The sequence below is a fragment of the Pelodiscus sinensis genome, chromosome 2, assembly GCF_052426305.1.
Source record: "Pelodiscus sinensis isolate ZL-2025 chromosome 2, ASM5242630v1, whole genome shotgun sequence".
Classification (NCBI taxonomy): Eukaryota; Metazoa; Chordata; order Testudines; family Trionychidae; genus Pelodiscus; species Pelodiscus sinensis.
The window spans coordinates 103,915,530-103,940,627 of NC_143053.1; the positions used below are offsets into that span (position 1 = coordinate 103,915,530).

At 44.4% G+C, this 25,098-nt stretch overlaps 1 protein-coding gene across 4 annotated transcripts in view; it reads left to right on the forward strand.

The window, feature by feature from the left end:
* The window catches only part of DCDC2 (doublecortin domain containing 2), a 119,576-nt gene that overhangs the window by 40,711 nt on the left and 53,767 nt on the right, over positions 1-25,098 (forward strand). For all 4 annotated transcript variants that reach the window (XM_075921152.2, XM_075921153.2, XM_075921151.2 and 1 more), the window contains 4 exons: positions 10,370-10,446; positions 10,545-10,676; positions 22,105-22,251; positions 24,509-24,563. In XM_075921152.2, the coding sequence (XP_075777267.2) occupies positions 10,370-10,446; positions 10,545-10,676; positions 22,105-22,251; positions 24,509-24,563 (411 nt within the window). The remainder of the gene's footprint in view (positions 1-10,369; positions 10,447-10,544; positions 10,677-22,104; positions 22,252-24,508; positions 24,564-25,098) is intronic.

The window sequence follows — 25,098 nt, forward strand, 5'->3', positions numbered from 1 at the left end:
GGAAGGGTTTGGTGTGATGAGGTGAAACAAGCTGATGGAAGTTTTATTTCCTAAAATATAAATAATAAATATATGTTCCTAAATAGTTTAAGCATTTTTAGCGAGTGAATAGGCAACCCCTGGGCTTAGTTTGCATCTCATCATAAATAGTATTAGCTATTAGAAGCATTCACCAATAAGTTTTTGAAGCTTTTATGTTTAACTCTTGAAGATTGCTACATAGAACGTTAGCCAATCAGCTCTCACTAATGGTTGAAGAATTGTGTTGCTAAAGCTTTGCATATCCATTTGGGACTGTAACCTTGGGGAAACATTTTCAAAGTTGGCTTGCAAAATTGCACCTGCAAAATCATTGTGCAAACACACAGTTCTCATTTATGTTCAGAAGTAGGATAAAGGTATAATTATCCCATTGTTAGATAGTCAAAAGGCTCATAGTTGCAATGCTTAGGGCCTTGGAAAAAATAATCTCGAATGTCCATTGAAAAGCAGCAGTCTATACAGATTTGTTTTTAAATATACCTACTTCAGGCTTAAGTACTTTTCTGTATTTTTTTAATATGTTTGTATCGACTCCATGCTCTCTCCCCACCTCCTGCTGCCTCGGGATCTACTTCCCTCCCCACCCCGTGCTGCTGCCTCTGACAGAAAGGCAGCAGCACAGAGGGTCATGAGGGCATGTGGGAGCCGGTACATGTGGGGAGCTTTCAGGATGGCTGCCCATGTGTATCAGTTCCTTCACAGCTGAGCCACTTGCCCCCGCCCCAGAGCAGCATCCTCTCTATCAGAGACACCAGTGCAGGGGTAGGGTGTATGTGGGAGCTGATACCAGCTTTTAAGCCAGCACTCTGACTGTGCCAGCCCCACGGAGATGCCTACCCCGCATTGCTGCCTCCCACCGAAGAGAAGGGGGAAGACAGGAGCCAGTGCTTTGGGGGGGGGGGGGGGGGGGGAGCCAGCTTAAAAGGCAGCAGCCTAGAGCGGGAGACAGGGGAGGCTCCCTTTTTAAACTGACTGGCTCCCACCTACCACACTGCACTGCAGCCTCTGATACAGAGACAGCATTGTGGGGTGGTGGGGGGCTCCCCGGGAGTGGAGCGCAGTGGCTGCTGGCCCTGTCTCCAGAGACTGTTGAATAACGGTGTAACTGCCAAGATTTGATTATTAAAGTTAAATGTTTATTACAGTAATTGGTATCTAAAATCCCTAGTGTGGACTAAGTTTTGTCCACAAAATTTGGTAGTGTAGACAAGGCCTAGTATACGTCCATGTTTTGAGATACAGTGGCAGGGGACAGACAATGCTGAAAGTGAATGATTTCATAATATAAGGCCAGAGGACTGCACATAGTCTGTTCATGCTGATGTGCCTGTGGGCAGGTAGCCACTTCTATGGAGGTCATATGGATTAGGGACTCAGGAGTCTTGGATTCTGTTCCTGGCTCTGCCAGAGGTGAGCTGGCTAGTGTAAATCACTTTGTCTGTCCTTGCTTCAGTTTCCTCATCTCTAAATTAGGATGATGAAACAGCCCATCTTTGTAAAACATTTTGAGGAATATTGCTGAGAAGCCTTATATAAAACTACTAGCTGGAGTTACCCGGCGTTGCTCGGGAAACCGGAGGAACAAAATGTAGAAAAACATTAGTCCATTATCTTTTTTTGAAAGGTAGAAAAGTTGCACTGATTTCTATAGGGATTAAAATATAGGTCCGCGTCATCCCTGGGGGGGGGGAGAGGGTGCGACGCCAGGTGGAGGGGAGGTTACACGCAGGAGGGGTGCCCCAGTTCGTGCCCGGGGTTGCAGGTACCGCAGGGGCAGGGTGGGTACCCAAGCTGTTGTGTGCGTGGGGGTCAGGGCACTGCGTGCCGGTGCGGGGGGAGGAGGGAGAGAAGGTTGCTTATGTAACATCGTGGGCGGGAGGGTGCGAGTCCTGGATGTCTCTGGGGGCCGCAGGCGGCAGGCACGTGACCTAGTGTGGGCAGGGCGGCCCCTGCAGCACAGCGGGTTACTTTTTGATTTTTACAGCTTGAGCTCGGGCCCTATCGGGTCTGAAAATACCTTAAAACCTTCTCCTGGAGCAAAGAGTTATCCTATGCAAAGTTTGGTTGCGGTAGCTCTTATAGTGCCCAAGTTATTAGTGCACAAACATACAAATATTCCCCTTTATATTATTAGATTATTATTTGATTAGGTCTGAAAAGTGGTTGCCTCTCCATCTGCATCTTCTGGTGCTTTTGAAGATTCTGGAAATGCATTCCTTGCTGGCCTTGCATTCAGTGGAGGAAATCTGTTCCTGAATCGAACAGGAAATATAACAAGTAGCATGTTGAAGGACATTACTGGGGAGAAGGAGGGATATCCTACAAAAAAGCCTCACAGTGTGGAACATCTTTCCTTCCTCCTCAGCTTGTAGGGATGTTGCTGGATAGGAATAGTTAGCAGTGACTTAGGGATCAAGTTTGGAGAATCTGAGCCACAGGATTGAATCAGTCTTTTAGATAGACAGGTACAGTATTGTTAGTGTTTCACAAATGTGGCCACCAGTGGCTTTTCTTGTGGCCACAGCCTCCTGCACAGTTGGGTAGCAGCAGGGAAGCAAAATGATTTTTGACCAAGAAAGCTTATGCCCAAATATATCTATAAGATGCCACAGGATTCCTTGTTTGTTTTTTCCCCTCCCTGTTGCTCCTGGATGCACTGCCTTGGCATTGGTTGCTGGAGTTGCTAGCAGGGGTTGAGCCCTGTCCCTCTCTGGAGACACCTGAGGCACAATGCTAAATGAGCAGGCAGCTGGTGATAGCCCTACCTTCCTAGGGTTTGTGGGGAGCAGGCTTTGTGCTTCAGCCCAGGGATGGTGGGGCAGCAAACGCTAGCTGCAGGGCTTCAGACTTCAGCCCCAGGCTTTGCCTTCACAGTAGCAGGCCCTAGGACCTAGGCTTTGGCAGCAGGTCTTCAGATTTTAGACCACTGGTACCTCATTTGCCCCCCCTCCCCATCCAGGGCTTAATTTGTACTCAGGCTTGCCGGGGTGGAGTAAGTCTGCTGTGAAAAGTGCTACTTGTGTGTTTGTCAATCTTCCTTTTACTTAGGGTTGCCAGGTGTCTGGAATTCACCCAGACAGTCCAGTATTTTCGCCTCCTGTCCGGTAAAAAATAATTCAGAGAATACCAGATACCTAAAATGTCAGGTATTTTCTGATTTTTTTTCCCCCAGCCAGGAATAAAAAATGCCGGGCACCTGGCAACCCTATAAACACTCAGCGCCCAGCCTCCCCACCCCCGGCCCCACCTGGTGCCCAACACCCCCAGCTCCCCGACCCCAGCCCCCATGCTTACCTGGTTCCGCATGGCTGCCGGCACAAAATGGCTGCAAACCCATTTGCTCAACTTCTCCCCTGTTTCTATCCCTGCACTCACTCTTAAAGGGGACATGCTGTTTTAATGCTGTTTTATTTTAATTTTTTGCTGCTTAATAAGTCTTGGTCTTGCTCCCCCACCCTTTTTTCCCCCTTCAACAGAATTTTTTCCTGGTGGCTTTTTTTGGGGGGTAGAGTAGGGGGGGGGGTGTTCGGTATTTTTGTTTCAACTATCTGGCAACCCTACTTTTCACAACAGATAGCAATAAATAAATTACAGTGATTTGGATGTATATATGTGCGTACAAGTTGGGCCTTCCTGAGTTGGCACCCTTGGGACCTGAGCGGCTCTGAACGAGGGAGTTTGCCAGATCAGAGGAGATCAGAGGAGATCAAGGCTCCCCTCTTGGCTATTGGCCCATTTCTGGGTGCCAGACCTGGCCACTAGGCTCTGCTCCCGGATTGGCCAGGGCTGCTCTCTTGCCATGCTGACCTTCCTGTCTCTAGCCCAGCATGAGCTGCGCTCCTGACCCTACTGGACCACAGATATTGCTGGACCAGACAGTTCCAGATTTCAGAGATTTAACTTGTATTTGTTTTTCATAAAGCTAATTAAGTAATTTAGGAAAAAGTGTGAGCGCAGCCACCAGCAAGAGTTGGTGGCTGCACTTTGGGGCCATCGAAAAATTTAACCTCTGTGTTTAGTACTGAAGCCAGTCCGCTTTATTATGCAGATTGGACAGATAGCCCCAGCATTGGTTGGATGGGGTATATGCATGGCATCAGTTCTTCTTTGAACACAGCCCAAGATCTGGGTCTAAATATTCAGACTAGTGACTACTGATAGAATAATTATTGTCACCCTAAACCTTAGAAACACTCTTTTCAAAATGTTTCCTTGCTTGCTGGCTTTGAAGTTCTTTGCTACATTGATTACCAGGATTACTATCCATAGGATAGTTCAGGGCAACCATCCCAGACCCCTCAATTTGGGGGAGGAGGGGATCTCCCGCAGCAGCCGCCTTAACCGGCCTATGTACAGCCTGTGGGATTATTGAGAGGCCTGGAACAGGGTAGCAGCAGGGGTCAGGCCCTTCCGCACTCTGTGTGGGAGCTGGAGAAACTTGGCAGCCTGCTTTGCTCTGCTGCCATCTTCCAGCCCACTGCCCTCCACTTCACCATGGCAGCGGCAAGTGGAGCACTCTGGCTGTGGACCCAGAGTGTTCCCTTTCCCGCCACTGCAGTGAAGCATAGCACAGGCTTTCTAGGAATCTACCTGTCAGCCCCCTCCACAGCCATTTCTGGAGTTGAGGGCTGCATTAACCTCCTCAGCCATTCCATTTGTCCCCCTGCAAATGATGTAGCCTACAGCCTCCTGCACACATGGGCTCAGCTAGGCCCCACAGATTGCAGCTACCCTGTGACAAAAGAGCAGGTTCATTGTGTAGAATCCTGCCAGACTTGCTTCAGTGGGCAGAGAGTATGTTTGAGCCTAAAAGTGCACCATTACGAGTGAGTTTACTACACACTACTGTGGAGCACTTCAGTGGGCCTACTCATAGTAGTAAGCACTGCTCTCAGTAGTGTTGGCAGGATTTGTCCCATGAACAATAGTCATTTGAGAGTCCTATGCTACAACATCTCTTTAATTTGGTACCATTAATAGTATTTAATAAAATTGGGTATATCTACACTACAGAGGAAGATCGAAGCTGCTGCTGTCCATCTTCCAGGGTTCGAATTAACGGTCTAGTTAAGACAGCTAATTCAAAGTGAGAGGGGCACTCCTGTTGATGCCGGTAACCCTGCTTTCACAGGAAGTAAGGGAAGACAAAGGACGACTGCTCTTCCTTTGACTTACTGCAGTGTAGACAGAGCCAAAAGCTGAGTTAAGCTACTTCGACTTCAGCTACATGATTAACGTAGCTGAAGTTGCATTTCTTAATTCAACTTTGTCCTGTAGTGTAGACATACCCAATTGAGTGTAGGCTGAATGGGACCTGTACTTAATATTTGCATGGCTATTTAATGTATCTCACTTTAGTATATTCTATGATATAGTATTAATTTTCTTTTTACCTTGTAAGTTACTAGAATAGATGGCTATAGATTCTACTTTGTTTTTTAATTCTCATTTCTTTTTTTGATTTATTTTGTAATATTGCTTTAATTTTAAACTTATTTTTATCCCACCTTGCTTTTGGTTCTCAAATACTACAATGCCAGCTTTAAGTCCATTTTGAACATACATATTTCCCTTTTATATTATATTTCACTTTAAGTGTTATCAATGTTGCTACTTTTTTTTTTTTTATGGTAGTTACTGTGTGAACCAGGGGAGTTTCTTTAGGGAGTTGCTACACTCACCCACCAGCTGAGTTCTCTGACATGCATCATTGCCAAAGGGCGGAAAAATAAACATGTTAGAAAAAAGACTGGAATCTAGAAAGACATCACAAATAGGTTTTACAAAAAAAAAAAAAAAAAAAAAAAAATTCAATGACTGCAAATACATTTGGAACTTTAGACGTTACAACAAAATAATACTTTTTAATAACACCAGAATGAAAAGTAAAAACTAAAGTGTTCCACCACTATGTTAAAGGCCAGCATTCCTGCCCACATTCCATTCTTCTGTTGTGTACAGATAAGTCATTTCATACACATCTGAGGTAGGGAGATGTTGTTCTAAATGGGCAGCATTTTGCAGTCTGTTAAATTCTATCTCAGCCTCTCCCACACCAAAATACCATCAATTACAGCAGACAGTTTGAGGTCATTTACACTGCTTATTCCTCCAGGGTGTGGACATGCTCTTTTAGGGCAGTGATTCACAGATTTTTTTTGATTGGGTCCCCCTTCTTTGTATCTGTAGTTGTTTACACGTCTTCCCTCTACCCTCACCAATGGTACATATACTGCCATCAGCTGCACCACACTGCCAGCAGCACAGAAGTAAGGATAGCAATGTGAAAACTGATATTCATTGATATCGCTTTTAACAGCAGCCTTACTGCCCTCTTGAAACCTTATTTCTGTGCTGCTGCTAGGGTTGCCAGGTGTCTGGTTTTGAACTGGACAGTCCAGTATTTGAGCTTTCTGTTTGGGAAACAAATTGAGAAAATATAAATAAGAAAATATAAATGTCCGGTATTTTCTAAATAAGATGTAATGTCGATTGTGATGTAATGTCAAGTGTGTCCGGTATTTTTGTTGAAACCATCTGGCAACCCTAGCTGCTGCTGCCACATTGGGGATGACCGCCTGAGACCCATCACTTCCAAGTGAGGGACTGAGGTGGGGAGGGAAAGGAGAGCACGACTGGGCTATCTCCTGGTGACGGATTAGGGGTGAGAAGAAAGCTTGGATGTGGAGCTCTGGCTGTTGCATTAATCTTTACCTCTTAGTTGCCACTTGGGGCTGACAGCCAGAGCTCATAAAAATCAACAACAAAAGCACACAATTCACATCTCCCTTTGGAGACCTATCCCATATTCTGGAAAATACTGCTCTAGGGAATTTCTGGGGCAGCAGTGATTGTGGTGAGCAGACACTGTCAAATGAGCTGAAGGAGGCAGGAAGTTTATGATGGAGAGTGGTTATTACACAGAATACCCCTTCTGTGGTGTATCCCAAGAGTTCTGCAAGTTTGGGAAAATGAATCTTTGATCCCTCATAATTCGGCTATGGAGAGAAAAATTCTGCTTCTCTTCAACCCCTCTACCTCCCAATGCAAAAAAAAATAATACATAAGCTTAGTATCTCTGTTGAAAGGACCCTTGGTGACTAGCATCCAAAGTCTCTTTCCTTTCATATCAAAACATGCAAGTCTGAGCAATGGGCCACCTGAAAATGTGCAGAGGTTGAGTGATAGTACTGAACTGATTGATTAAACATAGAACCTAAAACAGGGGTGAGCAATGATGTTTGTAGGGGGGCCACTTCACCAGTTTTGGTAGTGGTCATGGGCTGGCCCCAGAAAGGGCTTTAAGTGGAAGGGTTATGGCCTTGAACAGAAGGGGTGTGCCCCTGGTGAGGAGGGAGACTTTGCACACTCCCCTTTGGGGCAGTGGAGCATGCAGTGTCCCTCACCCCTACCCAGCCAGCAGCGCACGGTGCCAAGAGAGGACCGCCAGCCATTTTGAGCAGCTGGCAATTCCATCTGGTACCCCATGCCCCTGGTGGGGGTAGGAGACTTTGCGCTCCCCCCTGGTCTCGATTGACTTGGGGGCAGGGGCACAGCAGGGCGGCTGCAGGCTGGATCAAATGGTTTGGCAGGCCAAATCTGGACTGTGGGCCATATCTTGCCTACTCCTGGCCTAGAATTTCTAAATTCTGTTCCTAACTCTGCCATTGATTAATTTGGCTGAGAAAGGTAACAGTGTACACATAACATGCAAATACACAGCATCAACAAAGCACACATTATATGCATTAAAAACTGGCTAACTGATAGAACTGAGAAAAATTACTGTAAATGGGAAATCCTCATCAAGAGGGGGTACTTCTAGTGAGTTTTCTCAAGCGTCTGTTCTTGGCCTGATGTGATTCAAAATCTTTATCAGTGATCTGGAGGAAAATATAAAGTCATTGCTGCTAAAGTTCTGCTGATAACACAATAATTGGTGCAACAGTAATGAGATGGCCAAGTCAGTTTTACAGTATTATCTGAGTTGCTTGGTAAAGTAGGCCTACCTGAACAATTTATATTTTAGTACAACCAGATGCAAGTTTATACATCTGGAAATAAAGGGATAGATAAGATAATGGGATTGTATTTTGGAAAATAGTGACTCTGAAAGCAGTCTGGATCAGAATCAATAACTGCCATGAACTGTGTTGTGATCATTGGGCCTACAACTGTAAAAGCTGAGAGAGAATTTATAAAGTGCAATAAAATGCAGTAGTGGAAGTCAAGAATCACGGGACCTTCTGAACCACTGAGCTCCAGGGCAACTGCCGCCTTTGCCCCCTCATGTTTGCAGTCCTGGGTGTGGTTATTAAGAGAGCAAACGTGATCTTTGGGTGTCTTAGGGGAATTTCAAGTAGAAGCACCGAGATGTATAATGTATACTGCCTTAAGGAGACCGTTACTGGAATGCTGTGTCCAGTTTTGGTGGCCATACTTTAGACAAGTTGGAAAGAGTTCAGCAAAGAACTATAAGAATGATTCAAGGTTTGGAAAATCTGCCTCATGGGGAGAGAGAAAAAGGAGATAAATCTGGTGTGTCCAAGAGAAGATTAAGAGGTGACCTGTAGGCATTTATAGCAAGTGATCATTGGGAGAATATTTCTGATAGAGAAGGGTTTTTAATTTAACAAATATGTAACAAGAACCAATATCTGGAAGGTGAAGCTAGATAAATTTGGAATAGAAACAAGACGCATAAATGGTCAGGGTAACTAGTCATTGGAACAATTTACCTAGCAATGTAGTGGATTCTCCATCTCTTGAAGTCCTGAAAACAAAATAGGATGTCTTTCTAAAAGAGATGTGGTCAATCAACCAGAAAATATTGGCTTGCTGCAGGAATAACAGGATGAGATTATCTGACCTGTTATGCAGGACATCAGACTAACCTCACCCTAAAATGTTTGACTGACAGTTCCCTTAACCTCTTTGTCAGTTTTCCGACCTGATAAAAGGCAGACAATAATTCTTACAGGGGTGTTTTTCAGTTTGAATTAATTAATTTGTTTGTAAAACAATTTGAAGATATAAATGGTAATTTTCCCCACATTGAAATGCAGTTGATGAATTAAATTTGATACAATTTTTATGTATGTATGAGGACTGATTAAAAAGTTGTAAGGGACTAAAGCATGTGCTATTTTTCATCCAATGATTAGGCATGTAACCTATGCTAACTATTTAAAGTATTGCAAAGTATGTTTCTACTTGTGTGTTCAGTATGATGAATCCTTCAGTTGTGTTACACTTTCTTGGGGTACTGCGAGATTGTAAATACATTTTTTCCTATATTTGTGAAGGGTTTTTTTGAGGGGGAGGGGGCTGTTAGCCCACCTGGCTCAATGATTTGTGAATAACAGTATATTTAAAGGCTTCCCTAGTTGATTTTTGGTGAGGAAGGGGATGCATTTACATTTTATGTGTTTTTTTGTGGGGTTTTTTTTTTACTACAAAATTTGCAAGTATGTGATGAATGCTGTATGGAAAGCTAGCTTGATAGCACAGGATAACTTTCTATTCAATATTAATGTCATGGCTACTGAGCACTCTGAACACAGTGCTTATTAAAATGGGAGGCAGCATGGTCTAGTGATTTAATGCTGATATCTGAGGATCAGGCAGCCTATGTTCAATTTTAAATGCCACAAACTTCTACTTAAATTATTTAATCTCAGTATGCCTTTTCTGATCTGTAAAAGGAGGCTAGTATTTTACCTTTGTAAAGTGCTGTGGTAATAAAAAGAACTGGATGAAAAGGGCTGTAGAAAGAACAAAATATATATTCAACTTTTGTAAGGCCTATAGGTACTTAACTATTACACTGAACTGAAAATGCAGGTTTGACATTCTGAACCAGCAACCATGAACTATGAGAACTAAGACAGAAACACTGTCAGAAATCAGGGTGAAGTTTGGGAGGTGAAGCCCACTGTGACTCAGTAGCACTTACTGACGAGTCAGTAATGACATCTTCAGAGCTCTGAACTTCAGTACAGGTTTTTGTAGCAGGTATATGGTTAGGGACGGGGTTATAATAGTGCCTTCATTTTGGGAGGCAGAGAGGAGGCAGGGGGGAATAAGGTCTTCATGAAGGCACAAGGGTAAGGTCCAAACTTTATAACCTAATATAATTCCCCCAAGAAGGTCCCTATGTATGCTGTTTTGTCACAAAGGCTACTTAGTGCCAGGTGGCAGTAGTGTGAAGTTAGTTAACCCTACTGTTGGAAAAAGATGAGTTAAGTAGAAATAAAATGGAATAAAACTTAAAAAGCTGTCCTAAGTTAAAGACAAAATAAATTACTATCTACTTTTGTCCTTCCAGGTGAAGCCAATTACTCATTATAGAATCAATGTGTCAGCACGGTTTCGAAAACCACTTCAAGACCCATGTACTATTTTGTAAGTAGGATTTTCAGTTAGGGGATGTACCTTCTTGTTTCAATTGAGTTTTACTGAAACACAGCTACAAATTATTTAATTTTCCTTTATTCTTCCAGTCTGATTGCTAATGGGGATCTTATAAATCCAGCAGTGCGCCTCTTCATCCCTAGGAAAGCACTAAATCAGTGGGAGCATGTTCTTGAAATGGTGACAGAAAAAATATCCCTCAGAAGTGGAGCTGTGTTCAGGTAAGGGGAAGCTGTATATTTATAATATAAATTGACATATCTTTAAATCTCAATAAAAAGAGCTGGAATGAAAATCTAAAATTTGCAATTTCCAGCGAAATGGAAATTAAAAAAAAATTCAGTACAATAGAAATGTTTTATTTTTGCTTTATAGTTTCCACTATTTTCTTTTGACAACTATAATTTTAAATATAATATATAAGGACCATATAATATTCATATTTAATGTAACAAAATCAAAACGGTAGACAAAATATAATATTTTAACATTGTTGAAATGAAACTGTGATGAGTTGCGTTGCAGAGATTCCCTTGAAAGTGTCACTTGATGGGCTGAAATAACTCTGAGCCAACCTAAGTGCCCTTTGGGGCTCCTTACCACCCTGTCTTGCTGAGCCAGACACTCCGGTCTCCTTCAGCAATGGTATATAGTTAGGTGTCACAGCCCACAGCAGAGTAATATAGACACTGAGATCAGCTCAGCTCTGGGAAGACTCACTTAAAGGGGCTTGCCATAGCACCCAGGTTCACAGCCCCAATGGGACCAGAACTCCAAATAAATCTGTCTTATACTGTATAAAGTTTTACAAAGGGCAAGCTCATAAAATATTTACCCCTTTTATCAGTGAGAGAGATGCACATCTGTTTTGCCCCAGATAACAATTATATACATTGGGTTTATTAATAAGCAAAAGTGGCTTTATTTATTAAGTATAAAAAGTAAGATTTAAGTCAGGGTGGGCAATAATTTTTGATGGAAGGGCCACTCCAAGACTTTGGTAAGTAGTAAACAGTTATATTAATGGAAAAGGTGTAGGGTCTGGGATGGAAGCTGGTGTAGAGGAAGGTGCAGGAGGGGGTGTGGAAGCTTGGGGTAGAGGATTGGATGCAGGAGGGGGTGTGGAAGCTTGGGGTAGAGGATTGGGTGCAGGAGGGGGTGTGGGTTTGGAAGGGAGTTTAAGTGAAGACCTGGGACAGGGGAGTGGGGTCTGAGAACTTGTGCAGGATCTAGGAGGTGGTATGGGTGCAGGAGATCTGGAGGTGTGGTGTAGAAGGGAGTTCAGGGTTTAGGATAGGAATTGTGACCTGGGACAGAGGTGCAGGAGGGAGTTCAGAAGGTTTGGTTTGTGACCTGGGGCAGGGCTTTGGAGGGAGGGAATTGGGTTTCATGTGCAGGCTCTGGCCAGGAGACACTTACCTTAGGCAGCTCCTGTGAGACTCTAAGGTAGGCCCCCTGCCTGATGTGCCTCTGCATATCACTCAAAGTTGTTGGCTGTCGGGCCCATGTGCTCTCTGCATGCCACGTGGCCTGGGGAGGGGGCATCCTTGTGCTGTCTGTGCTGCAAGCATGGCCCAGGCAGCTCCCATTGGCCCTCTGATGTCTGAACTTGCAGTTGCCCCTATAGTTTGATTTCTCACTTTTATATAGATTTTTCCCAAGGTGGGAATCCTTTGTATTCAGTTCAAACTTTTCTCACTTTTGGTGGACAAGTACAACATTCAAGATGAATTCCAGGGGGGAGTCCTTTTTGGGACTCTGAGCTCCTCCTACTAGATGGTTCATAGGAAAAACATGAAACATCATTGTTTCTTGCTAAAAAGTTATTAAGTTTATGAAGTATTGTCAATGGCTCTCACTTAATTTGTGTTACTAGTGTAGTTATGCTTACACTTCACATTCCTAACATCAGATATAAAAATAATACACACAGAGAAATAGAACCGACACACTCAACAGATTATAACTTTTCTGATGATGTCTTACATGAAATATTTTGCATCAAGCATACTTCAGTTAGTTCATATTCATAATCATAAACATATTTCCATAAAGAATATGTAATGCAATATCACAGAAACTTTTTTACTTTTTGTCATAAAACATTTTATCATAATTAATACGTTTCCACAAAATATTTCAATTCCTCCCCTCCCTCTCCCCAGCATTTTTCAGTTGGGAACTGGTGCATCAAATTTCTTTCAATTTGCTCTATCCATGGCTTGCCATTTTCTGTGACTTGGGCCCTGCAGTATGCTCAGAAATCAACCAACTTGTTCTGTCAAACCAAGGTGGGATGCAGGTAGTTACACAAGCATCTTGGCTCATCTCATTTGATGCAGTATCCATTAGGAGATAGATGATCTCTCAGGTCAGTAGTTCTAAATGATTTGAGGGATTTAAAGCTTAAAATCAGCCACTTTAAATTGTACTTGGAAACAATTTGAGAGCCAGGTCAAGTCCTTGAGTACAGATGGAATGTACTCTCTGTGGGAAATACAGTAAAGTAAGCAGGCTGTCAAATCCTGCACTAAAAAAAGTGTGTTGTCTTCCAGTATATCCCCATACAGGACCCGTTATAATTATTCACTTTCCAAGTGGGAAAGGCATGGTTAACCGAGGTAAGGTCTGAATCGGAGAGAAAAGGTCACAGCCACATCACTCTGTACTGGTGAAGCACTCTTTTCAACTGTTGCTTAACAGGCCATTCTGGAGCCTGTGGTAGTCAGTAAGACCTCCAGGTTGTAAAGCTGTATCACAAAAAGAAAAACTCCCGCCAAATAATAAGAGATGAAACATTCTCTCTCACAGTGTAACCTGAATCTTTAGTGAGTTGACTTTCCACTGGCTAGCTTCCATCCAGTTCTCTCATCCCCATTGCCATATATGGCACCACACCCGTTATTCTTCCTAGAGATGTGCTTATGATATAAATATGGCATAACTAAGATATATTTTATGTAAGATGGCTCATACGAGATATCATTTAAAAGGTTATGATTTACTGCATGTGATTATCCATTTGTATGCATGTATCATTCCTGTATCTGAAGTTAGGAATATTGACTATGTAACAATTACAACTGTGTTACAACTGAGGAATTCCTACCAGACAGCATGCAGACAACCTGGATGGGCATTGTTGGGGGGGGGGAGGGCGGGGCGGGAAGGGGAGAGCAATAGGACTTTGAAGATGCTAATCTCCCACCTTTCTGAGAAGTTTCTTAGGATGCAGCTTTGACCTGGCAGGTACTGGATTTCATCCTGGACTGAGAGTATTTTTCCACTAATAGGAGTGGGGATCAAACTGGGAAACAAAGGATTTCCACCATCTGTAAATCCGATTTAAGATTGGGGAATGAGTTAATCTAGGGTCATTTTTCATTGAATCACTGCCCAGAATGACTGCTGGAAACCTGTAAGAAAAAGACAAAAGAGGGGAGAGGATTAGGACCAGGTTGGAAATGGTATCTGGCCTGGTACTTTAAGCTGCAAGCAAGAGCAGCTTATCTTCAAGAAATTCTGCAACCTGCTTAAAACAACTTTTAGGGTGAGAAATTACTACTTGTAGCCAATTTCTTTAGAATTAAGCTTAGTTTTGTTTTGTGTTTGTTTTATTTGCCCAGTAATCTGCTGTGGTCCATTTACTATCCCTTATAATCACTTCAACTACCTTTTGTAGTTAATACACTTGTTTTTTGTTTATTCTAAAGCCAGTTTGTGGAATTCATAGCTGGGAAGGGGGAAAAAAGCTGTGCTTATCTTCCTCCACTGTGAGGGAGGGGCGGATTTTATGAGCTTACACTGCACAGATTTCTGTGCAGCATAAGATAATTCATTTTTGGGTTTATGCTCCAGAGGGGGTGCACACTTGAGTGTTGAACAATTCCTAAGCTGAGTCCTCCCAAGCAGAGCTTGTCTCAGTATCTGTGTCTTTTGCAACTGGGTGCGATCCAACTTGTGGGAGTATTGGAGGAGGCTTGAGGGCCTGGCTCAGCAAGGCAGTGTAAGGAAGCGCATATTGGTGGAACAGGGTAGGCTCAGTGCAACCCTAATACATCAGGTGGCATCCTGGGGTGGTGATGGTGATGGTGGTGGGGTAACCCATCACACCATACTTCTGTCAGCATCACAAGACTGGCCAAACACAGTGGTTTTGGGACATCTAAGCTGTAATATACAGTAAAATGGATGTAAACATACACAGGCCTTCCAATGGGAGGTGGGGAGGAAGGGGCCCAGAGATTCAAAAGGGCTGGGGCTCTGGTGGTGTCCAGCGCCCTGGGCATTTCAAATCACTGCTGGAGCACCGAATGGTGTGCTCCAAGTGGCTGTGAGGGCTGGAAGGGGCAGAGGGGCCTGCAGCGTGGCATGGGTGCTGCTGAGGCCTAGCAGTCCCCCACTCCTTCTGCTTGAGGCCCCACCCCTTCTGGGAGCACAGAGGTGGCCCCTCCCACCTTGCCCAGGGGCCTGGCAAGTCTGTTGACCCCATTGAACATACATGACAACTCTTAAGTCAGTTCCTCAGCTAGTGTAAATTGTAGCTCCGGTGAAGTGGTACCATTTTATACCTGCTGAAGATCGGCACTGTGTTTCCGCCTCCAGATCATTTTGAAATGAATAAACCCTTAGAGCTTTGCTCCCATAATTTAATATCATGTCACAGTGTAACAACCAAATTATGTACAGTAAGGTACAAATTGTTCTGTAGGTAACTATGGTTGCATTTCAGTGTTTTGTGTTATTTTTGAGAATGAAAAAATGTACATGGCATTTGAAATGTTCAGTGTTTTCCTTTTCTGGCTTCCTAATCACCTAGTTTTCATATTCTGTCCCTTAAAATAGTAGGAGTACATATTAAATAAGTTAGTAAAGTGATCATTGCTCCTTAATAAGTTACACATTCATTTCTGTGGTTTATAGTCACTGTGTTGTCTTCCTGTGAGATCATTCATGCCTTGTTATTAAACAAAGAAAAACAGTTACAAGAATGGCACTAGATGTGTGGGGGTTTTTTTCTGTTCCACATCATTAACAGCATAGCTGCCAAACTTTGTGAAGCTCCATGCGTGACATTTATCAAGCCATTGATTCTCTCTGCCAAGCTCCCCAAGAGTGGAGTCAGGCACAGGAAGGATGGGGAAGCACAAGCAAATACATCCAGAGCAATGGAAGAAAGGGAGTCTGAGAGCAGTGGAGGGGAGCTGTACCTTGAATCAGGTATTGCCCGGTCTCTGAGGGCATAGATGACTCATGCCTTCCAATGTTAGTGGGGGCACAATCTAATGGGGAGGAGATGGCTACGTCATATGTCTCCTGTGGCCAGTAACTCCTTCAGCTCTGAGCTCAGCCTGATGCCACTAACCTCTTCCTGCCCCACCAAAATTATCTGTGGGAGGCCTGCTGTATTCAGCCCCTGTGCTCAGGCTTGGGTAGTGGAGGTAGTCCACTGCCTCCGTCTCCCTAGGTGGACTCTTGCAGACAGCCGCTGTGCTGCACAGAGCAGTGACCCAGAGTAGTAGGTGTGAGAAGTGGCTGGTCCTGCCTCCTCTGCTCCCTGCTTGGACCCGGCTGGCAGGGAGAAGACCGAGCATGCTGGAGGGCAAGGGCAGCAGGAGAAAGACAGAACCCCTCTCCTTCTATGCAGTGGGCCGAGCAAAAGTCTGCGAGGGGCCACTTGACTCTGTATGTCCCCCTACATGTTCAGCTATGCCAGAGGGACGTGTGGGGAAGGTACAGGGTGCTTGGAGGTGAGGCATGAGGTGTGGCATCAGGGTCTGTATGTCAGGACAGGTGAGTTGGTTGGGGTGTTGGTGATAATGTGGAATGTGTCTAGGCAAGGTCAGGGGTAGTGGGAGCCTGAAGCAGCTGGATGGGTGGGCAAGGTTGTGAAGGGCCAGCAGCCTAGCACCAGCCTTTCATGTTTTATCCCTGCCACTGCTTCTACTCTTGGCTCTCCATTTCTGGCTCTGTCAGGGAGAGAAGCAGAGAGCGTGGTCCCCTATGGAATAGCCACCACAGCATCCCTCAGAAATAATCACTGTGGGAGTGTCTCTGATGCCTACCAGGGATACATAAGAAACCAGCAGGGCTCTGGGCAGGTATGACTGAGGGGATGGAGAAAAAGCTGTAGGCATGAATGACACACAAAATATGTGTTACTTGTCAGGGTTGTTATTGTTTTCACTTCAAACAATTGGTTATGTTTAATTCAATTTTTAGGTTTTATTATTTTTAGTGAGAAACTTAGCTGGGGGCAGCCAGATATTTATTTGTTAAGGATTTCAGGTGGTTTAGTAGGCTGACAATATTAAAAAAAACAAAAATGGCATTTACAGCACCAAAAGCATACATTAGACACGGTTAAGAGTCTGTTTAATACATCTATAGCCGCACCCACTGACGTTTAGATGGCAGAATTCTATTCCTAAACAACATTAATTTTCCTATTTTCCAGGATTCTCCAAATAATGTGGTCTAGCAAACACAATGAGGTGAATTCAGAAATGAATTTCCTTATTGACTTTACGTTTCCTTGTTTTAGTGGGATTGTTTGATTTTTAATGTAGCATCATCATGTCTGGTGGCTTTTATGTGGCAATGAAACACAATTTTTTTTTCAGGTATTTCCATTACCATGAAATGTTTATAGTTTAAAAAAAAAAAAAAAGCACTAAGCATACATTGTCATGTGGATTGCATTTGGGTTGCACTAACTATGCAAGGAAGCAGCAAAGTGATTATTATTGTTTAAGCTGAGATTGGTATTTGTATAAAATAAGAACAAAAATGTTATCTATGTTAGTATATAGTTTGTTGCGTCTAGAAAATTGAGGATCTTCTACATCTGGGGGATTAATTGTGCATTATGGGTTAGAAAACTGTCAGTGTTTTTGTAAATTGTGCTTTTAAAAAAATATCATGCAAGATTAAATCAAGTATCTGAATGCCCTCCAAGGGCAATAGATTCTTCTGACAATGTCAGAAGTTAGTGTAAAAAGGATTAAAAAGAATTATTGGAAAAAGTAGCTTTTTCTCATTTATAAAATACAGAATGTTCTGACTTTGTTCAGCTCTGTCATCTTGTACATATCTTTATATATTGTTTGGGAAGAAGCTTGTTAAGGTGGACCTATAGAGAAATTAATATTTGCTTGTTTGGTGTACTATGCATCCCCTTGCTTTACGTGCACTTTGCATATGCGCCCCCTCTAGAAAGCTTCTAAATGCAGATGTTTGCATATTCAATTAAATTATGTAAACACGCTCCAGTTGAGTTGTGGAATGTGCTGCACAGGTTGGAAACTGTACAATATAGAGGGATCCTTCCACCTCACCTTGTGATCTTGTATAAAATCAGACACTTTGAAATGAGATGATTATGGCAGAAGAGAAATAGAAAACCCCAAGCAACAAGTTTTTTTCCTGTACTGACAGTAAATGCATGTGTATACACAATAGTCTGTTAGGGTACGTCTACACTACAGCGCTAGTTCGAACTAACTTAGTTCGAATTAGTTAATTCGAACTAAGCTAATTCGAACTAACGCGTCTAGAACTAAAAACTAGTTCGAATTAGCGTTTTGCTAATTCGAACTAGCAAGTCCACATTGAGTGGACTCTGAACAGGGCTTAAGGATGGCCGGAAGCAGTGCCGGCAGGGCATAAGAGGAGGACTTAGAGCATGGAGATGCTGTCTCAGGCTAGCCGAGGGCTGCGCTTAAAGGGTCCCGACCCCCACCCCGGACACACAGTTCTAAGGGGTGCCCCGCTTGCAAAGAAGTTCTGGCTTGGAGTGCCCGGAGTACCCACACTGGGCACATCACACCACTCGGCCATCAGCCCGGCTGCACTTGCCGCAGGCTGCCATCTGGGGAGAGGGGGCAATTGGGGGGCTGCAGGAGAGCTTCCACCCCCAGAAGCCCGCAGAGCCAGCCCAGTCCTCCCCATCGGGGGCTCGTACCCCATTCCTCCCTCACCTCCTTCCACTTACCCTTCCCTAGCCCCCCTTCTTATTGATGTACAAAATAAAGATAACGTTTCTTCCAACATTGACTCTGTCTTTATTGAACAAAACTGGGGGAGACTGGGAAAAGGAGGTGGGAGAGGGGAAGGGAAAGGCTGGGAGAGAGGAGGGCAACTAACATGATCAGGGGTTGGGAACAGGTCCCAGATGAAGAAAGGCTATAGAGACTGGGACTTTTCAGCTTAGAAAAGAGGAGACGGAGGGGGGACAGGATGGAGGTCTCTAAAAGCAGGGGTTGGGTGGAGAGGGTGCATTCAGAAAAGTTCTTCATGAGTTCCCATAAAGAAGGACTAGAGGACACCAAAGGAAAGGAATGGGTAGCAGGCTTGAAACTAGTAAGAGAAAGTTGTTGTTCTTGACAAAGCAAATAGTTAACCTGTGGAACTCCTTGCTGCAGGAGGCTGTGAAGGCTACAACTAGAACAGAGTTGAAAGGGAAGTGAGATCAAGTCATGGAGGTTGGGTCCATGGAGTAGTCTTAGCCAGGGGGTAGGAGTGGTGTCCCTGCCCAAAGTTTGTGGAAGGCTGGAGAGGGATGGCATGAGACAAATGGCTTGGTCACTGTCTTCGGTCCATCCCCTCCAGGGTCCCTAGGGTTGGCCGCTGTTGGCAGACAGGCTACTGGGCTAGATGGACCTTTGGTCTGACCCAGGACGGCCATTGTAAGCTCAGGGCTCAGGGTTGGGGGTCTCAGTGGACCCCCTTGATTTTCATGCACACCTGCTCCTGGGTGGCCAGGCTGGCAGCTCTCCTGCCCTAGACGGCCACTTTCCTGTGCCTAGTGCGGAGATCGTGGACAAGGTCCACGATGTCCGCACTAGCCCAGGAAGGTGCCCGCCTCTTGCAGTCCAGGGCAAGCTCCCGGGAGCCGCCAGCCTGGTCCCGGGAAGAGGGGGTGGGCTGGGGGACATCGGGTGGGTGGCTCTGTGCCGTGCCAGGTGCAGGGTCTGCTGGCTGGGTGCTGGCAGGCTTGCACCTGGCACGGGCACCGTAGCCAGCCCGTGCCCCTTTAAGGGGTCTGGGGCCGGGAGGGGGGCATAGAGTTTCCCTGGTGTTGGCCAGAGTGGCCACCAGGGAAACCTGGGGAGGGTTAGCCTCCCACTAGTTCGAATTAAGGGGCTACACACCCCTTAATTCGAACTAGCTAGTTCGAACTAGGCTTAATCCTCGTAAAATGAGGTTTACCTAGTTCGAACTAAGCGCTCCGCTAGTTCGATTCAAATTCGAACTAGCGGAGCGCTAGTGTAGCGCCTATTAAAGTTAGTTCGAACTAACGTCCGTTAGTTCAAACTAACTTTGTAGTGTAGACATACCCTCTGTCTGTATATTGAGATTATTATGGTAAAGATCTGTCTTGTGCAGCACAGACATTAGCTCTCAGTATTTTAAGTTTGTACATAGTTTACCTTGCTATAAAGTAAAAGCGATCTCACAGTATCTTAACACTAACCACCACAATAAAAGAAGCTCAACCCAGAATAGGTATCCTGTGTGAACAAAAGTACTATGCATAATTATGTTCAAACTTAAAATAAGATAGGTTCTGAATCTTGGGGTTATGACCTAACCACTTTTTCCATATAGCAGGACAGGAAGTGGATCCTGATATGGAAAAAAGGGACCTAGTAGGAAAAGGCTGAGAATCAGTGGAATGGATCGCTTGTTGCTAGAGAGCAGGGCATAGTGAGAATAAAGTTTTTGTGAGTACAGAAATCCAATAGTTCTTATACTTACTCCAGTTATTGGATAGAGGAAACCCTTTGGCTACGTCTACACTGGCCCCTCTTCCGGAAGGGGCATGTAAATTTCACTAGTCGTCGTAGGGAAATCCGCGGGGGATTTAAATATCCCCCGCGGCATTTAAATAAAAATGTCCGCCGCTTTTTTCCGGCTTTTAAAAAAGCCGGAAAAGAGCGTCTAGACTGGCCCCGATCCTCTGGAAAAAGTGCCCTTTTCCGGAGGCTCTTATTCTTACTTCAAGAAGTGTCTAGACTGGCCCCGATCCTCTGGAAAAAGTGCCCTTTTCCGGAGGCTCTTATTCTTACTTTGAAGTAAGAATAAGAGCCTCTGGAAAAGGGCACTTTTTCCAGAGGATCGGAGCCAGTCTAGACGCTCTTTTCCGGCTTTTTTAAAAGCCGGAAAAAAGCGGCGGACATTTTTATTTAAATGCCGCGGGGGATATTTAAATCCCCCGCAGATTTCCCTACGACGACTAGTGAAATTTACATGCCCCTTCCGGAAGAGGGGCCAGTGTAGATGTAGCCTTTATGTGTCCCCCAACAGTTCATATTTCATTAGCTGACACAATTCACCAGGACAGTAAGAGATCAGCCCTAAATTAGATTTCTATGCTTGCCTGCTTGGATTCCAAGTACAGTAAAACTCCATTGGTCTGGCATCTGACGGTCCGGCACTCCTGATGGTCCGGCACCATCAGGAACCCGGAAGTGCTCCGCAGCCGGACCATTGGAGCTGCTCTGCCTCCAGCTTCCCATATTCAGCCGCTGCTAAAACTGACCAGCGGCTGAATCGGGGAAGCCGGAGGCAGAGCAGCTGGGGCGCTGCATGGTAGGTCCCCTAGCGCTGCCCCTGGGGGCTGCGGGACCAACCCGGCAGCACCCCAGGCGTCCCTGATTCAGCCGCTGCTGAAATTGACCAGCGGCTGATTCCGGGAAGCCCGGGGCAGAGCTGCTCTGCCTCAGGCTTCCTGGAGTCAGCTCTTGGTCAATTTCAGCAGTGGCTGAATCGGGGACGCTTGGGGCAGAGCAGCCGGGGTGCTGCTGGGTTGGTCCCTCACCGCCGCTTCTCGGTGCTACTGGATCAACCCGGCAGCACCCCAGCTGCGCTGCCCCAGGCGTCCTCAAGTCAGCCGCTGCTGAAATTGACCAGTGGCCGACTCAGGGAAGCCCGGGGCAGAGCAGCTCTGCCTCAGGCTTCCTGGAGTCAGCTCTTGGTCAATTTCAGCAGCGGCTGACTTGGGGACGCCTGAGGCAGAACAGCTGGGGTGCTGCCGGGTTGATCCAGTAGTGCCAAGGAGCGGCGCTGTGGGACCAACCCAGCAGCACCCCAGCTGCTCTGCCCCAGGCGTCCCCAAGAGCAGCTGGGGTGCTGCCTGGTTGGTCTCGCCGCGCCAAGGGTAGGCGTTACCCCGACCAACCCGGCAGCACTCCAGCTGCTCTGCCCCAGGCGTCTCCGATTCAGCCGCTGCTGGTCAGTTTCAGCAGCGGCTGAATCAGGGACACTTGGGGCAGAGCCGGACTATCGGAAGGGGGGGCTATGAGGGGTCTGGGGTGGCACCCCCCCTCCCCCAGAGCCCTCATAACTCCCTCTTCCGATAGTCCGGCCTATCTGATAATCCGGCACCCCCTGGGTCCCAAAGGTGCCGGATTATCGGAAGTTTACTGTACCAAGAAGCTTGAGCCAAGCTGTGATGTGGATGGTTCATTCTTGATATGAGTCTTTGGGTGCATAGGATTTTTGTATGACAGCTGTTATAGCTCTGCATTTGAAGTCCAGGAAATTAAGGACCCAAAAGAACCATTTATGATTTTTAAGTGGATAGTTACTCCACCTTTTCAGTGTACTTAGCAAAGCTAATTAAAACTGCAATTCATGTTTTGCCAGGCTTTATACATTAGATGGAAAACTTGTTCAGAGTGGATCAGATCTGGAGAATGGACAGTTCTATGTTGCAGTGGGCAGAGACAAGTTTAAGAAGTTGCCTTATGGTGAGCTACTGTTTAGCAAGTCTACAGTAAGAAGACCTCAGGGGTAAGCTGTGTGTGTACTTGTTTTCAAACTATTTGTATATTAATCATTGTGGCTACAAACCAAACCCAATAAAACACAAAATGATTGTCTGAGACACACAACATGTAACACAGAAGCAGCCGTTTATTTATAATTTTGAAAAACCTGTGCTGATACCCATGAAAGAGAAGAGAGGACAAAAATATTAGCAGAGAGGAAAGAAACTAAGAGGATTCTCTCATAAAAGCACCATTAAAGTGAGAGATTATGTATCACAACATGATCAGTGTGAGAGATATTCAATACCTCCCTGGCTCACCCCTCCCCATCCAGATTTTTCCTCTAGTTGTGCTAATCCAGACATCTCTATGGTCTTCAGTGGAACTGTGCTGATAATTTACAGTGGCTGAGGAACACTATTATTTTGTATGGTGTGCAAAGCATATATTTGTTTTAAACATTCTGTAAACCACCTCTATGACCCAGGAGTGGAGCATGACCTTTCTTAAAAGGAATTCTCCCCTCCCCCCCACCACTCTGTTTCCCAATTACACACTCTTCCAAACCTTCCCCCGACTACCTGTGCAAGGAGAAAAGCGAGCTAAGGTGATGTTAACATCTGTTCACCAGGGACTAGACCAGTGTTTCTTAAATTTTTTAAGACCAAGGATCACCAAACAATTTTTTTTATGACAACACCAAGGATTTTTTGTTGAGCAAAAAAAAAAAAAGGGGGGGGGGGGGGGGGCTTGGGAGAAAGTTATTGAGTGGAAAAAAGGTCTGCCCCTTTAAAGGTGGCCATTTTGAATTATGTTGTTCTCCATGGCACACCTGTGACCGCCTCATGGCATACCGGTGTGCCGTGGAACACAGTTTAAGAAACACTGGACTAGACAATGCACCTGTCACAGGAGTATTCTTTTAGAGCTGCTTGATACTACAAATATGAATGGGCCTGCTGTTCATTACCATTAGTAGTCCCATTGAGTTCCATGATAATAAGTACTACACTGGTAATATTTGCAAGATTGAGCTTAAAATGAGTATGTGATACATCACTATCTGTTAAAATTCTTTAGAAAGTTTGGGCTCAATTCCCTAACTTTCTCTGATGTAGATCAGGAATAATTTCCTGATAATTTGTACAATATGAGACAAACTCTGGTCTCACATCAGTTTCTCTCTGCCATATCTCCAGAAAATTACCTCCAATGCAATATATGCGGGTTTTAGTGATCTGTATACAGAGAGAATTCGTAACGCACAATATTCTGGGAAAAATATTTTTAAGGCAAATCATAACTAAGCCCATGTTTGTGTTACGAGCTAGGTGTCTGATTTCCCCGTTTGTGTACATGTACTTGAGCTTATTCTCATTGCGCTAGAATGAGTGTAAATAGTAACATAGCCATGATAGTGGTAGCTGTGCCAAGTACATACCCAGCAATGAGAGCTAGAATGAGTGTGTGCACATGAACAGGGGAAACACACCCCAGCTGCATTGTGTAGCTTAAGAACTGTTGAGCTAGATTCTCAGCTGGTATAAATCGGCATCACTACACTGAAGTTAGTGGAGATAGGAGGATCTGGCACAGATTAACAAAATACTCTCCTCACATTTTTCAATATATAAAGTCTGTTGGTGGTTCTCAACATTTCTGGATTTCTGTATCCCTGTGGGAGTCTGATATTGTCTTTGTCTCCCCCAAGTTTCACCACACTCAAAAACTACTTGCTTACAAAATTGGACATAAATACAGAAGTGTCACAGCATACTGAAAAATTGCTTCCTTTCTCATTTGTGCCATATAATTATAAAATAAATCAATTGGAATATAAGTATTGTACTTCCATTTCAGTGCATAGTATACAGAGCAGTAGAAACAAATCATTGTGTATATCAATTTTAATTTGTACTGACTTTGCTAGTGCTTTTTGTGTAGCCTGTTCTAAAACTAAGCAAATATTGACATGAATTGATGTACTCCCTGAAAAGACCTTTGCATACTCCTGGTTGAGAATCACTGAAGTATACTTTATAGGAATTACAATACATTTATTTGCATCAGCTAATGATTAGGCATTTCACTGCAACCTACTACATGTTAAATTGATGTTGCTATCAGTGGGATTTCTTAGTAGAATAGTGGATTGGGTGAAATAATTAACTACATTGCATAGTTAGGTAAACAAACCATTGTTTGTTATAATAAAGGCACATGGAGTGTTTACATTATAGACTGTGTTTAAAATCCTAAGATGATATTTGTTTCTGCAGTTCCAAAGCTTCTTCACTGCCTCCTGTTGTGGGATCCCGAAAATCTAAAGGGAGTGTAAGTAGCAAATGCCACAATAAGAGTTTTTGCTGTTAACTGTGCTTAATTCCAACAGATGGAAAGTCGCTTTCCTTTGGGTTTCAATTAAATGTGATATAATAAAATCCAGAGCCACCTGGTGGTATGTTCATTACTGCTTGAAGAATATGGAGCTATTCAGATGTCTTTTAGAAAAATGTAATCTCAGAAAATATTCTTGCTATAATGGCTCTTTATTTTGTACAACATCTCTGAAACACAGCCAAGGGTTTACTGTTGCTTCGAGATATTTCTCATAATTTTTTAGAACTATACTTGTTAGTTTGTGCTTGTCAAGGCTGTTCCTCTCTCTGGCACTCTGAGTGCAGATGGTGGGGGCCCACAAGAGACCTTCAATACCTTGTCTCTATAGGCTTCTGCTTAAAAAGCTCCCCAAGGTCACAGAGCCCTTAGCCGTGGGAGGTTGTTGCCACCATCAAGTGAAACAAAAGAGAACTCCTTTCTTTTTGAACTCAGGAAAAAGCACTTAGACTTCTTCCACAGGTGCCTCCCA